At 41.3% G+C, this 15,579-nt stretch overlaps 1 protein-coding gene across 1 annotated transcript in view; it reads right to left on the reverse strand.

Annotated features, from left to right (window-relative positions):
• The window catches only part of galk2 (galactokinase 2), a 120,113-nt gene that overhangs the window by 96,119 nt on the left and 8,415 nt on the right, over positions 1-15,579 (reverse strand). Inside the window, exons 2-4 of the mRNA XM_085968684.1 lie at positions 13,744-13,832; positions 7,428-7,551; positions 2,680-2,770 (exon numbers count right to left, since the gene is read on the reverse strand). Coding sequence (XP_085824810.1) covers positions 2,680-2,770; positions 7,428-7,551; positions 13,744-13,832 — 304 coding nt within the window. The remainder of the gene's footprint in view (positions 1-2,679; positions 2,771-7,427; positions 7,552-13,743; positions 13,833-15,579) is intronic.

Below are 15,579 nucleotides of genomic sequence, written 5' to 3' on the forward strand. Positions count from 1 at the left end.
TATTGAATTCTGCAGTACTAACAACTGTCAAGTGGTATTTCAACATACATATTTGTTTTATTTTTCATTGCTGTGATTCCTCATTTCACTGCACACTGAAATTATCCATTACTTCTCCACAACAAACTGTTCGAAGACCAAACAAGAACATAAAATGTTTCCATGAAACCCCATGATGAGGCAATTCATGAATCATGAATATAGTGGTCATGGATTCTGAACTGAATAGTTTGTGGAAATAGCTATTAAATTTAATCGGACAATGAAGTGTAAGCAGACTGAGTGGATCAAGGCAGAATGGTGCTAATGAGCTTATTTCCATAGAGCCATAGGAAACAGAGACAGGCCATTTGACCCATCAAGTGATTTTCTCAGCATAAAGCACCCAGTCTAATCCCATTTTTCTGTTTAATAACTCTTTTCTCAAATACCCAGACTCTGCTTCAACAATTATTTGTAGCAGAGCATTCCATACTCTAACTACCCTGTGAAAATACATTTTTCTAACCTTTCCTTTAATTGTTATTGGCCCGGAATTTGTGGTTGTGGTCAGCAATGAAACTGTCAGTGCTCGCCGTCATTACAGTGTAAAACAGACAGCAATTTCTGGCGTCTGCACATGCACAGTTAAACACGGAAATCCAAAAGCTGCTGTCAGCAATACCCTGTTCCTCCACAGAATACATTGTTGCAGTCTTCGCAGATGCAATCAACACAGAATCAGTGATTTGACATGAACTTCAACTTTTTACACACTGTTCTTGCTGTAGAAACCATCGAAAATGTTAAGCCTTGTTGAATGAGGTGTAACTGAGTTTTAACAGTGAAATAAGTCATAATTACTGCTGAGCAACCTCTCTGGCCCTGAAAAACTAATTTTATAAATGTGGAGTGTCATTCCCTCAATTCCATGATAAACATTACATAGATTAATTTGTTTATGATATTTCAGTTTCTACTTTAATCCCATGTGTATGTCCTAATCTTTATTTCGCTTTCTGAAACATGATTAAAAGTAAATGATAATCCGTGCTTTTTATTTCATGGTTTGCTGGCTGCGAGAATTCTTCAATCTGATTGGCTGCTCAGCCTGCATGATAACTTCACCATTCCTGGACGCCACAGATCCCCTATAGATGGCACCAGATTGAAAGTCACGTTGGAATAGGGAAAATCGGCTCCACAGAACCTGTTAAATCTTGGTGGGCAGTTTTCTTCGAGGTCAGTGGCGAGCACCTTCCCTTCGCCGCTGACTGCAAAATCCAGGCCATTACTTTGATCAACAGATCTTACTGATCAACAGAAACAATCTTACTATTTGCCCTACTGTAACTTCTTAATATTGAGGACCGTATAATAAGTCTATATTGAACCTATTCTGTTGCTTTTATATAGTCCCCAAACTGTGCACAGTATTCCAACTGCAGCCTAATTAAGATAGTCTAAGTTCAACATTACTTCCTTACTTGAAAAACAAAAAAAGTTTGCCTTTTATAACCTTACCTACTTACATTGCCACTTTTAATGACCTGTGTATTTCTCTGCCCCTCTATTCCATTTAAAATCTTACTACTTAAGGTATACTTCCTTCTGCTATTTGTGCTTCCAAAATGTAGTACAGTACTTACCATTTCTCTAGATTAACCTTGGTCTTCCACCTATCTACCCATCCTCTTAGACTTTCTATGTCTTCCTACAGCCTTTCACAGTCCACGTCATGATTTGCCTTACCTCCCAATTTGATGTTATCAGCAAATTTCAATATTGTTCCCTCATTATCAGGTCCAGAGCATTTATGTGTATATATACTAAATAAGAGCAGCCCCAACACAGACCCCTGTGGAACATCATTCACCCTTTGCTCCTACCCTCCCAACAAGCTAAACACATGGTCACATTGTCTTTAATTCAGTGAGCTTTGCAACAACTCTCTTACATGGATCTTATCAAATGCTTTATAATAGAGGTACCCAACCTTTTTATTTTGCTGAGCGCTGAGCCCACCCCCTCCCTACACCCGCCCCCCGCCCCGCCTTTGGGAGATTCATGTCCCATATACATCCGCCACCATCCCCATCTGCTACAGAAACCCTCAGTCCTTTGTCATCTCCAGACTCAACTATTCCAACGCTCTTCTGGCCAGCCGCCCATCTTCCACCCTCCGTAAACTTCAACTCATCCAAAATTGTAATAATGACCAAATAATCTGTTTTAGTGGTGTTAGTTGAGGGATAAATGGTGGCCAGGACACCAGGTAGAACTCCCCTGCTTTTCTTCAAAATAGTGCCTGGGGATCTTTTATGTCTACCCAAGAGGATAGACGTAGCCTTGGTTTAACGTCCCATCTGAAAGACGGCACCTCTGCCAGTGCAGCAGTCCATCAGTAGCCTAGATTTTTGTGCTCAAGTCTCTGGAGTGAGACTTGAACCCACAACCTTCTGACTCAGAGGGGAGAGTGCTGCCACTGAGCCACGGCTAACACCTTAGTCACCAATTTGGGACTACCATATAGATTTTGACCTCTATATCCAAATATAATCAAAAGTACAGAAAGGATTTGCTTTCATAAACATCTGAGTAATGCTGGTATTGGTTTGTCCTGTATTCAAAAACTGGGACCCCTTTAAAAAAAATACATTTATATATACCTATATACGAAAAATAATTGTTTTACCTTACCTGAATTCCTTTAAATCCACAAAGAAAGTAGTAGTGCCATAGAGGTTTAGCTGTGTCAATGTGGACCTTGTTTATATGAACATTATAGTCCCTGTAGTAGAAATAAATAAAGGCCAGTGTTGGAGTAACTATGCACTAAAGAATAGCTAACTGCTGCCACCTACTGGTTTAGTAGCAAAGATCACCAATGAACTTGCCATAATACAAGTTCCAAAAAAAATCCAAGGCATTTAGTAAGCGATAACTTAATAAACTAGAATGGTTAACAATTTAAAAGCTATCGCATGTTTCAAAATAGATCCCTGATGGCCGTAACAGACAGCGGTGTGGGCCTTAAGTTATTGATAACTTGATATAAACATTTTGCAGCTGGATATTTAATTTTTGATATCTCGCAATGGATTTTGAAAAATGCAGAAACACAGCAAACATTCCATTTTAATTCTTCAAGGGATAGATTTTTTTTTAATCTTGCAAACATTTAGAAAACTAGATTCATTTCTATGACATCTATTTACCACCAATTTACTTATGCTCCCCCTCTTCCCTGCCGCCCAATGGCCTCCTGCATTACATACCTTCCCAGTTACCAATATGGCCTGGAGACACACACCCAGGCCAATCTTCCTATATAATCTAAAAGGTCCATATCTGTGCCCCAGAATCAGAAGACCTCCAATTATCACATCAGGATACAACTTCCCACAACAGCATGACTAAGATCAGAACACACTTTGTGAGGAATCTGCAAAGCACAGTACATTTGGCTCCAATAAGCTATAATACTTATTGCTCGATCACTATCCATATAATCAAAAGCGTTCCATCTTGTGCACATTCATAGAATCAACTCTTTTAAAGAATCACATTTCTGTAGGACTGAAAATCATGATTGGCTCAAATAGCCACTTATCTCAAGTTAACAATCAAATATCCAATTGATTAAATGTGAACATGTCAAAAGGTAGCAAAAAGTACAAAGGAGGAAGAACACATTTAGATAGCGTCTTATTTCTCAGAAATGTCCCAAAGCGCTTCACACGTAATGAATTAATCACTGCTGTAACGTTAGCAAATGGAGCAGTCTTATCCACAGCAAGATCTCACATAGAGAAACGACTTGAATTACTCGTCAATCTGCCTTTTTCCCCCCCATGATGTCGATTAAGGGAGGAATAGTACCATGGGATCTTTAATTGGCTGCAGTGGTCCAAAGTGGCGGCTCACCACCACATTCTCAAGAGCAATTAGGGATGGGCAATAAATGCTGGCCCTGGCAGCAACGCCCACATCCACAGCGGGCACCATCTAGGAAGACCACCAGCTGGGAAGCCTGCCCTTTAAAATATTTAATTTTAAATCATCTGATCTTTTCTTCCTACACAGGATATGTGTTCCCAGCTTGAGGGGTCCATTCGTTTCTCCCACTGTTAACATCAAACATTCTGTTAGCTGGTGCTCCATCACGGGCAAATCCTTTTCTCAATAAGTGCCATAAACCCGGATATTAAGCTGGGGTGGGAGTGCGGCCTGCCGGGGCTGGAGCAGGAGAGAAACAACCACGATGGTGCCAGCATGAGGCCCTGGCAATTTTTACTCCTTGCCTCATTTAAATGTCCTGCCGCTATTTCCTGCTCGAGGTTGATGTGGAGGCCGGTGGACAAGAGTGGGAAATTGTATGGTTACAAGTTGCTACCGGGTACCTGAGGAAATGGTCCTCAGCAAGGTAAGTGTGGGGATTCCTGACTACTACCGTCGAGGGAGTGGGGGAACCCAAGGCAAAGGGGTCCCCCCAAGGTTTCCTTGTAGGACTAGTCTGATCCTCCTGGCCCACAAGGAAACCATTAAAAAAATGAAAAAAAATTAAATTTACCTAGGCCTCTTCTGACCCCGATCCTTCTTGCCGCTAGCTTTTGCTGGCAGCTCCGGAACTATGCATAATTTGTGCATTTCACAGTTAACATAGCGTTGGGATCCAAATGACATCATCGGACCCTGATATTTAAGTATTTACGAGGCCCCCGCCTGTCTGTGGCGAGCTGCCTCGACACTTCTGAAAACATGGAAGATAGGAGCAGGAGTAGGCCATTCGGCCCTTCAAGCCTGCTCCGCCATTCAACGAGATCATGGCTGATCATCCAAACCCTAGCACCCGGTCCCTACACCGACAGCCATCCCACCCAAGCCCTATCCACGTAACCCCACGTATTTAATCCCCCCTAACACTAAGGGCCAATTTTTTTTTTTATCATGGCCAATCAACCTAACCCGCACATCTTTGGACTGTGGGAGGAAACCGGAGCACCCGGAGGAAACCCACGCAAACACGGGGAGAATGTGCAAACTCCACACAGACAGTCACCCGAGGCCGGATTTGAACCCGGGTCCCTGGCGCTGTGAGGCAACAGTGCTAACCACTATGCCACCGTGCTGCCCAGGAGTTAAAATGGCGAATGCAGCAAGTAGCACCTGCCCACCATTTTAACCCTACCATTCCGACTGGGTAGGCAGGGTTAAAATCGGGGCTAACTTAGTCAGAAGCCAAACTTCAAAATATGCATAAAGTGCAGAATATCATTCTCCACTGTGACTGCTTTTTATTCCTGAGCCACTTTACCTCAAAATTCCAGCAGAAGTGATTGTGTTGCTTCCCTTTGATAAAAATGTTAGATACTTATTCTGAGAAGGACCAATTTTTATCTATTTTTTAACCTGAATATGATCAAACAGATTCAAATTCAGTACAACAAGCTTTCAATCGGTTCCTAATTTGGCTTTGTTTATTGGACCAGGCAAGATGCAAATAAGCCCCATAGGTGGTAGGCTTCCCTTCAAGAGTCTCAACTCTCAGGCAGCACGGTGGCATAGTGGTTAGCACTGTTGCCTCACAGCGCCAGGGACCCGGGTTCAAATCCGGCCTCGGGTGACTATCTGTGTGGAGTTTGCACAGTCTCCTCGTGTTTGCGTGGGTTTCCTCCGGGTGCTCCGGTTTCCTCCCACAGTCCAAAGATGTGCGGGTTAGGTTGATTGGCCATGATAAAAATTGGCCCTTAGTGTTAGGGGGGGATTAAATACGTGGGGTTACGGGGATAGGGCTTGGGTGGGATGGCTGTCGGTGTAGGGACCGGGTGCTAGGGTTTGGATGATCAGCCATGATCTCGTTGAATGGCGGAGCAGGCTCGAAGGGCCGAATGGCCTATTCCTGCTCCTATCTTCTATGTTTCCTCCCCCAGTCACTAGTTGCAGCCACAGAACTCATCACCGAATTCAGTGCCCAAAGTGGAATTCTCATGTGCCAGTTTTTTTATTCTTGCTATTGCTGGAAATCTGAAATACTCAGCAAGTCAGGCAATATCTGTGGAGAGAGAAAGAGAGTTAACGTTTCAGGTCTGATGAAAGGTCATCGACCTGAGACGTTAACTCTGTTTCTCTCTCCACAGTTGCTGCCTGACCTGTTGAGTAATTCCAGCATTTTCTGGTTTTATTATCTTCAATTAAGTTGTTTTGCAGAAACTCTAAATCCAGTTCAGCCGGTAAGTATGCAACATGTAAAATACAGGTGTAGATAGAATTTAACAAGCTGCAAATAAATGGGAAAACTGGTGTCTATGGACACTATTTTTGATTCAGAACAGGTATACCACACTATGCTACTTAGTGCCTGGCCAGGTGAAACATCAGGTGAGATAACTAGATATTAAGTGGCAGCTATCACTGGAAATAGCAAAAGCAGGACCCGGGGACTCAGGCTAAGCACAGTAAACTGCATTTAAAAAGAGTTTAAAATACACATTTGTTCTAAACAAAAGAACCCAGTTAAGCATTATTTTCTACTGTGTATTTATGAAAAAATATATACTGTACTGAGATTGAGATTATATTGAGACAGACTTGCTGCAGAAATCTACATTCTCAGTGCAGAAGTTGGTCTTGAGGTGCCAGTGAACCCTTGGGGACCTGCCTATAAACAATACATTTGAACAAAATAGCTCTTAAATAACATTAAGCCCATATTATTGTAATTATATTTGAACTGATACTCAAAAAAAATGGATCCATAAATAATGTGTAATTATACAACTAGTTGTGTTGCATTAGAAGATATGAAAGTGAATATAATTCTAGTAATATCTTAGCTAAAATATATCAATCTAAATTAGGACTTTACCAAAACAATTCATATAAAACATGGTTTTTGGCTCCTTCCTTAATCAAGAAATTATATAAACCACCCTTTTCACATCAACACAAAGACTGCTCTTAGAAAGCATCTAGCACATTATTGAATTTTTTTTATTTTCACCATACCAAACACCATTTCCTAGTTAAAAGGTGCCAGGTTACCTATTCATAGGCATCTGTCAATTGGTCTCTGTTAACTGGCTGCTCGTGGATCTGTAACAGCAACCTAAGATAGTCTGTCTCCAATTCTTCTTCCTCCCTCCATGGGTAAATCCCTGGCCTCCTTTTGGCACTTCTTCCAATAGCATGGCTTTGATCAGCAATACACTTCATGAAAAAAATTACAGATTCAAACCAAGATCTTACAACTCTGTGGTGCACCCGCTGGCCTACGGTACATTAAAAGACTTAAAACAAAAAAAAAATTTCAAAAAGTTAACTTCAAACATAACTTTACAGAATTTAGCACCATCAAGACTTTCCAGTAAACATAACGCCCCATTAAGAAAGTGGAATGTAAGCTGCTACAGTTCTCTCTCACTCCTGTTTCAAATTAAATTGCTTACAGGTATACAGGGTTAGTGTTTGCCAGCTGGATGATTTTTGTTTGCGTTGGTGTGGCAGCTGCTAAGATATCTTGTTCTAAAGCCATTGGAAGCACAGCATAGCCACAGTAATCAATGTGTTCACCTGCAACAGATTTAAATGATTAAAGTTACTTTCATACATGCATGCCTCTTAAGTGGATAAGTACATTTCAAATTTTTATACACTTACTAAAGTAAATACTTGAGAAGTTCATATATAAAATAAGTTTATGATCACGTGTGTGAAATCAAGTCTGGCATTTAGACTGGCCAAATTCCATTAGTTAATGGATAATATTGAAAGGGAATATTTTCTCCCCTCAATTTTCTCTCCTATTTCCTGAGACGTAATGGGGTATGAGGTTCCACATATATCCGCATCCTTCTGGCACCCTGTCCAAGTAGCCATTCTTTAAGTATACTAGCCAGTGAGTGTCATTAGGCTATTAAAACATAGCCTAATCCTGTCCTTTCACACACATTTTGCAGTAGTGGTCATTGGATAGTGATCAGAAGGAGCGGAACCTTGGCTGGTTTGTACCCTCTTAGCATTAGAGTGCTGATGCCAAATGCGGACCCACAATGCCACTTAGACTGAGATCATCACCCCCCAGGGATCAAATCTGGGAGCAGTAAAATGAATTCTACTTTAACAACTTTGCCCAACAGCATTTGGATCATAATAAAAGCATTCCACATTGAATATCTATTTTTGTAGTTTTAAGTATTGGTCCTATAGTGGGCTTTATATGTATAGTCCCACATGCTAATGGTGTTTAAATCAACCCTCTCAACTGCCTTTGCTGTTTAAAGTTTTTTGTGACCATCTGATTCTCATCTTTTTTGAGAAATGGAATGGAATGCAGGTTTTATTTTGTTCTCAGAATTTGGATTATACTATAGCCTTCATAACAATCATAAACAGTTCAAAATTTATCCCTTTATCCTTAAATTTATCCTGGTTAAAGTTAATGTCCACACAAATTTGTTTGATTCAGATTTGCAATGTTATCAGCCTTAGCTCAATGGTGGCACTCTTGCCTCGAAGTGAGAGTTCAAACCTTGCTCCAGGACCCAAGCACATAATCCAAGCTGATACTTCAGTGCAGCACTGAGGGAATGCTGCATTGTTGGAGGTGCTGTCTTTCATATGAGACATTAAACCGAGGGCCCATCTACCTGCTCAGGTTGCCGTAAAAGATCCCATGGCACTTTTCGAAGATGCGCAGAGGACTTTTTTTTTTAATTCGCTTATGGGATCTGGGCATCGCTGGTAAGGCCAGCATTTATTGCCCATCCCTAGTTGCCCTTGAGAAGGTGGTGGTGAGCCGCCTTCTTGAACCGCTGCAGTCCGTGCGGTGAAGGTACTCCCACAGTGCTGTTAGGGAGGGAGTTCCAGGATTTTGACCCAGCGACGATGAAGGATCGGCGATATACTTCTAAGTCAGGATGGTGTGTGACTTGGAGGGGAACTTGGAGGTGGTGGTGTTCCCATGTGCCTGCTGCCCTTGTCCTTCTAGGTGGAAGAGGTCGCAGGTTTGGGAGGTGCTGCCGAAGAGGCCTTGGTGAGTTGCTGCAGTGCATCTTGTAGATGGTACACACTGCAGCCACGGTACGCCGGTGGTGGAGGGAGTGAATGTTTAAGGTGGTGGATGGGGTGCTAATCAAACAGGCTGCTTTGTCCTGGATGGTGTCAAGCTTCTTGAGTGTTGTTGCAGCTGCACTCATCCAGGCAAGTGGAGAGTATTCCATCACACTCCTTACTTGTGCCTTGTAGATGGTGGAAAGGCTTTGGGGAGTCAGGAGGTGAGACACTCGCCGCAGAATACCTAGCCTCTGACCTGCTCTTGTTGCCACAGTATTTATGTGACTGGTCCAGTTAAGTTTCTGGTCAATGGTGACCCCCAGGATGTTGATGGTGGGGGGTTCGGCGATGGTAATGCCGTTGAATGAAAAGGGGAGGTGGTTAGACTCGCGCTTGTTGGAGATAGTGATTGCCTGGCACTTCTGTGGCACGAATGTTACCCGCCACTTATCAGCCCAAGCCTGAACGTCGTCCAGGTCTTGTTGCATGCGGGCATGGACTGCTTCATTATCTGAGGAGTTTTGAATGGCGCTGAACACTGTGCAGTCATCAGTGAACATCCCCATTTCTGACCTTATGTCCGGTATCCTGGCCAACATTTATCCCTCAACGAACATCACTAAAATAATTTATCTGATCATTCCTCTCATTGCTGTTTGTAGGACAGTGCTGTGTGCAAACTGACTTGTGTTTTTTCTACATTACAACAATGACGACTCTTCAAAAGTATTTAATTGGCTGCAAAATGCTTTGGGACAGCCTGAGGTTGTGAAAGGAACTATATAAATGCAGATTCTTTCTTTCTTATCACCTATAACTATTTCACTAGCCCCATTCATCGGTGTATTGACTACATTTAAGTACATACATCATGTACAAGTTGTAATTTTACTGAAAATATATACTGGTCAAAAAAGCTACTGACATCAACCATTTACAACAATTCTCATTAACTTTTGTTTACTTTGGCTTGCTGGGTCTTTCAAAATATTTCCCTTTAAACAGCATGTGCTGGGAATTGGCTTGGAGCAGTTACTGAGCCTGACAGCACTGGCACGAACAGTTAAGTATAGTACTGCCAATTCTAGCTAATATCAGGATAAGCAAGACTCCAGTAGGTGGTCTTGCATCACTTAGCTTGGCATCGATGGCAAATGCAAAGTTTTGAAATATTTAAAGCTGTTTCTATATACTCCCACCTAATATTTGTGGTTCTAATGTCGTTTCTCGTTTCAAGTTTGTTGCCTTGTTTTTCTTGCACTTAATAAAATTCCAAATAAATAAATTGTTTTCATGAAAAACTCAAGAAGCCTGCCCTTTCATCTGGGCTCAAGCAACATCTTGTTCTATTCTGTCATCTCTCCTTAATCTGTCGAAATCTCATCACCAATGGAGGGCAGTAAGCAGTTGTCTTGTGCATACATCTGAGTGAGAAGACATCCCTGCATACACGGCTACTCAATGGTGCTGCTACTTGTTGGCACATGGAACTCGGTTAATTCGGCTTCTGAAAGGTGTTCATGTTTAATTCATTCAATATAGAACAGAAAAAGGTGAGTGAAGAGAAAAAAAAGAGAGATTTCACTTAGCAACAGTCAGTTTGTTCAAGTGACCAGTTTCAGACCTTAGGACTGAAACTGGAATTCCTGCCAAAAGGATGTTCAGCAAGGACACTGCAATCTGTGCAAAGTGATATGACATGCGAATGTGTAGAGGAATGTAAACTTGTGTGTGTAAGAATCAGCTGACGAACTGTGCATTGACCGGTGAATACCAAATAGGGCAAGGCCACTTCCAGTTTGATAAAGAAATCAGTGTATAAAAAAAGAAACTTTTGCACTAAGTTGCGAAAAAAAGAAAGAAACCTACAAGATTTTAGCACATGCTTATGCTCGGAACTGCTGACAAAACTCCGCTTGTAAAGTGCGTTATACTCTGAAGAAATTATACTCCGCCTTAGTTTGTTTTTTATGTTAAAGTAGAAAAAATAAAGTGATTATAACCATAAGATTGAATTCCTTACTACTCAACTGAACGATAGAAGATTGTTTAAAACAACCCTACTCCACCATAAGGTGTAGTTAGATGACTGTTTAAGGAAACTAAATTAGTACGCACAGTTGAAACTGAAACTTCTGAAGAACAAAAAAAACTGTACACGCTGGAAATCTGAAACAAAAACACAAACTGCAGTAAACACTCGGGAGGCCCATCGGCATCTGTGGAGAAAAAAGACAAGTTAATGTTTTGGATGTGATCTTAATCGGTGCTCAAAAAAATGAACAGCTTTTAAATAGAAACCAAACATAGGGAAGGGGCGGAAAAGAAACAAAAAACACACTGAAAGAAGAAGTATGGGTAGAATGACCTGTGATGTGCTTAAAAGTGAACCAGAAGATGATTAAATGGCTATTATTAAAAATGAGGCAAAAGGAAAAAGCGTAAGAGATTAGAGACAGAATACAGACATAACACTTAGATACCTGAGGCAGTGAGGGTGTAAGTCAGGTCTGAAAACAGGATAAGCAGGAAAAGCAGAGCAGGATCCAGTGCTCTTAAGAGAAGAAAAGCAGGCCAACACCGAGGGTGCAGATTCCTCCGCCAATACGGTGTTCAGACAGAGGATGCCCACCCCATGTGCCAACTCATCTCCCCGACCAACACCCATCCCACAACACCTGACCCTGCCATTAATAAAAGTGCAAACTATATTTAAGGTTTTAAGTGATTAAAATTAATGTTATAGTCAGAGGGTTGAAAAGTGCCCGAGAGAAAGGTCCTACTGCCTCATATTAATATCTGCTCAGCCATTTAATCATCTCCTGTCTTTTACTTTACGCATATAACAGGTCATTCTTCCCATATGTCCTCAATCATGTGTTTGTTTTTCCTTTTCATCCCCTTCCCTTTCTGAGTGTCTATTTAAAAGCTGTTTATTCTTTCAATTTCAGTGATGGGTCACAACTAAAACATTAACTTGTCTCTTCTCTCCATGGATTTTGTTTTTGAAATTGAAGCAATATCGGATTAATAATTACATCTTTTCTGATTGTTAAATAACTTCACTTAACTGTCAAGCCAGTACTCTAATGGTGTCTACAGCACTCACTGTTTAAAACCAGCAAAGACAATTGATCTTTGCCAAAAAAGGCTGAAAATATTCAAAGGAGGATGTTTTTAATGAGTCTCTGATAGCTTTACAGAACATTGGCACATGGAACTCGGTTAATTTGGCTTCTGAAACTGGATGTTATCCAGGTCTTGCTGCATACAGGCATGGACTACTTCAATATCTGAGGAATTCTGAATAGAGCGGAATACTGTGCAATCATCAGCGAACAGCCCCATTTCTGACATTATGATGGAGGGAAGGTCATTGATGAAGCAGCTGAAGATAGTTGAACCAAGGGCACTACCCTGAGAAACTACTGCAGAGATGTTGCAGACCTGAGATGATTGGCCTCCACAACCATCTTCCTTTGTGCCAGGTATGTCTCCAACCACTGGAGAATGTTCTGCCTGATCCCCATTGACTTCAGTTTTACTAGGGCTCCTTGGTACCACACTCAATCAAAAGCTATCTCGATCTCAAGGGCAGTCACTCTCACCTCACTTCTGGAATTCAGCATGTGTTCATGTTTGGACCAAGGTTGTAATGAGATCAGGAGCCCACTACATCACTACTGTCAGGAGGTCTGCAGACAATTCCCACCAGAGACTTGCATCCTTTACTGCTCTTTAGTTCTACCCACTGTTTCGGCTGCTTGTTCACCCTTACTGAAGTCCTTTCTTTCCACTGCTGTAATTGTGCCTTTTATAAATATGGCTACTCCTCATTTCCCAATTTCCCTGTCTTTTCTCAAGGAGAAATAGCCTAGAATATTTCGCTCAAAATCATGCACAAATTGTAGCCAGGTCTCTAATGGCTACTATATACCTTTTAAACTGAATTTGTACTTCTAACTCATTTGTTTTATTTCTTATAATACGTGCATTCATGTACGGAACTCTTATTTGGGTAACTCCCCACCCTGCCCATATGCCCTGAAAATCTATTTTTCACTTTTTGACCTATCACATTTTTGGTTGCTGATGCTCTGTACATTGCTATACAGGCAATTTAATGTGTCTTTAGTTTTCATCACTTCTACATTTTTAACAGGTATTTTATTACTTCCTATACATTTTCTGCTCCTGGAGTATTTATTTTACTTTTCTCTCTTTTTGTACTTTGGCCTTTGCTCTTATCACCTCTTTTTCTTATTGGTTAGGTTGCCTCTCTGCAACCAGCCATAGAAAAGTCTTTTGAAAGAAATTGCGGTCATTCAGCCTCTAATTTTCACTCACTCTACCTCCCTCGGCCTTAAATAAATCTAATCATGCTGCTGACTGAATGCATGTGTATAACTAAGACATATCATGAGGATGTATGTCACAAAGCAGTCTATTTATTTTAATGTTTACAATCTCTATATTATTTAGAACACTGTATACTGGTGTTACTGATGATAGCTTAGCTGTGGAAAATTTGTCTCTCAAATTTCATTAACAATCTGTACAAAAGCTGACTGAAGTGCATTGTTATATAACACAGAAGTTGAACTAGACACTAGTTAGCTAACGGTAACCTTACTGCAATTAAATGCCAGATATTAAAGAAATGCCTTTGTAGAAAATAGTCCACAGTACATTCAAAATTTATTAACATACCAATTAAATTCACTCGTCCAGGAGCTCGTGCATAAAATGCAGGTGGCACACCATATTTAGATATAAATGCATCTTTTAGCTTCATAAACCTGAAGAAACAAAACCAAATGCCAAAGTGTAAATGATTCTTGCAATACAAAACAGACAGTAAATCACCCACCTGAATTTTAAGAGGATTCTATTAGTCCTCAAACTTTTATATATATATATACTATATAATGTATCTCAATACCAAATGATGAGCACATAATGAAAAACAAAATCACAGTAAATAGATGGTATAGAACACAAAGCTTGTAATCAAAGGAATGCTCCACTTGAACTAATTCTTGGTTACCGCTCCTCCATTTTGTAAACTTATACCCGTGAAGCACCTTGTAACGTTTTTCTATGTTAAAAGTCGCTGCAGTTACTTTGGTTGCTGCTGCTGTTGCAAAGCATTTGCTAGAACAGCTGGACGGGGTAGCTGCGAGTTTTGTTGCATCTCTCCAGGAAGATGAATACATCTAAATTGTTGCAAGCATCCTTGAAACAACAAACTTTTACATTGTTGTGCTGGGGCTGTGAAAATCAGATTAAAATGCCAATGGTAATTTCTAACTCAAGTAGAAACCCTATTTAATTGTGGCAAGTGGTAAGATTTATAATAAATCCAAAAAGGAATTCAGGAGAAACTTATTTACTCAGAAAGTGGTAGGAATGTGGAACTTGCTACCACATGGAGTAGTTGAGGCGAATTGCATAGGTGCATTTAAGGGGAAGCTAGATAAGCACATGAGGGAGAAAGGAATAGAAGGATATACAGATAGGGTTAGATGAAGAGGGGTGGGAGGAGGTTCATGTGGAGCATCAACACCAACATAGACCAGTTGGGCTGAATAGCCTGTTTCTCTGCTGTAAACACTATGGGGTCGATTTTCAGTGTGCCGTGGAGTCGGGATTGGAGGCGTGCAGGGGGTTAAATTCCCGAATTCGGGGGTCCCGACACCATCCCGCCCAAAACCCGCCTCCATGTAAGTTTCAAAGGAGGCGGGTACCCGCCCCGCACTGGGACCCGCCGACCCGAGGCGGGAAGGGATTAGTGCCAATTAACTGCCTGTTAACAGGTAGTTAACAGGCAGTTTTTAGCCTAATCCCTATTTTGAAGGTTGTCGTGTGGGATTCCCGACGGCTCCAAACCACGCCAAGATAGAGTCGTCGGGCCGTCGGGTTGAGGGACTTGGAGGGGTTGAGATGTCAGTGTTCAGGTGAGTGATGGGTGCATGAGTGCAAAGGTAAGTGTGTTTGGTGTGTCTAAAGTGTGTAAAGAAGTTTAAATTACCTGTACTTACCTTTACAGCCTTCCTTCCTCTAGGTTTCGGGAGTCCATCATTCAGCCGGCACAGAAAGCAGAATGGCTGTGATCTGTCAAAAGTGACAGCCTGCAGCTTTCAGTGCCGGTGAGATTTCTAACTTAGTCTGCGTAGAAGGACTCATGTTAGAAATAAGACTGTCAGTGTTTGACAGCTTCAAACAGCTGTGAAACAATGATATTTCATCTGTCAACACGTCTTGACAGATGAAATTTCAGTCTGTGACGTCACTTGTTGCCGGGTGGCCCTTAATTGGCCACTGGGCGGACTCAACAAGGTCAATCAAGTTAAAATCGCGTGGATTGGCCGCATCTCAATGGAGGCGGGACTACAACCCCGAAAGTTGTAGTCTCGCCTCCTTCCCGGCTTCTGAATGAAAATCCAGCCCTCTATGTAGATTTACATATTTCCTGTTGTAAGACACAAAGTCAAATTGCTGTAAATAAGCAGATCCTGAGGCCAGAGGTTAATTGCTGGGATGTTT

Source organism: Somniosus microcephalus, chromosome 27 (genome assembly GCF_052327205.1).
Source record: "Somniosus microcephalus isolate GS21.2 chromosome 27, FLI_Smic_1.0, whole genome shotgun sequence".
Classification (NCBI taxonomy): domain Eukaryota; kingdom Metazoa; phylum Chordata; class Chondrichthyes; order Squaliformes; family Somniosidae; genus Somniosus; species Somniosus microcephalus.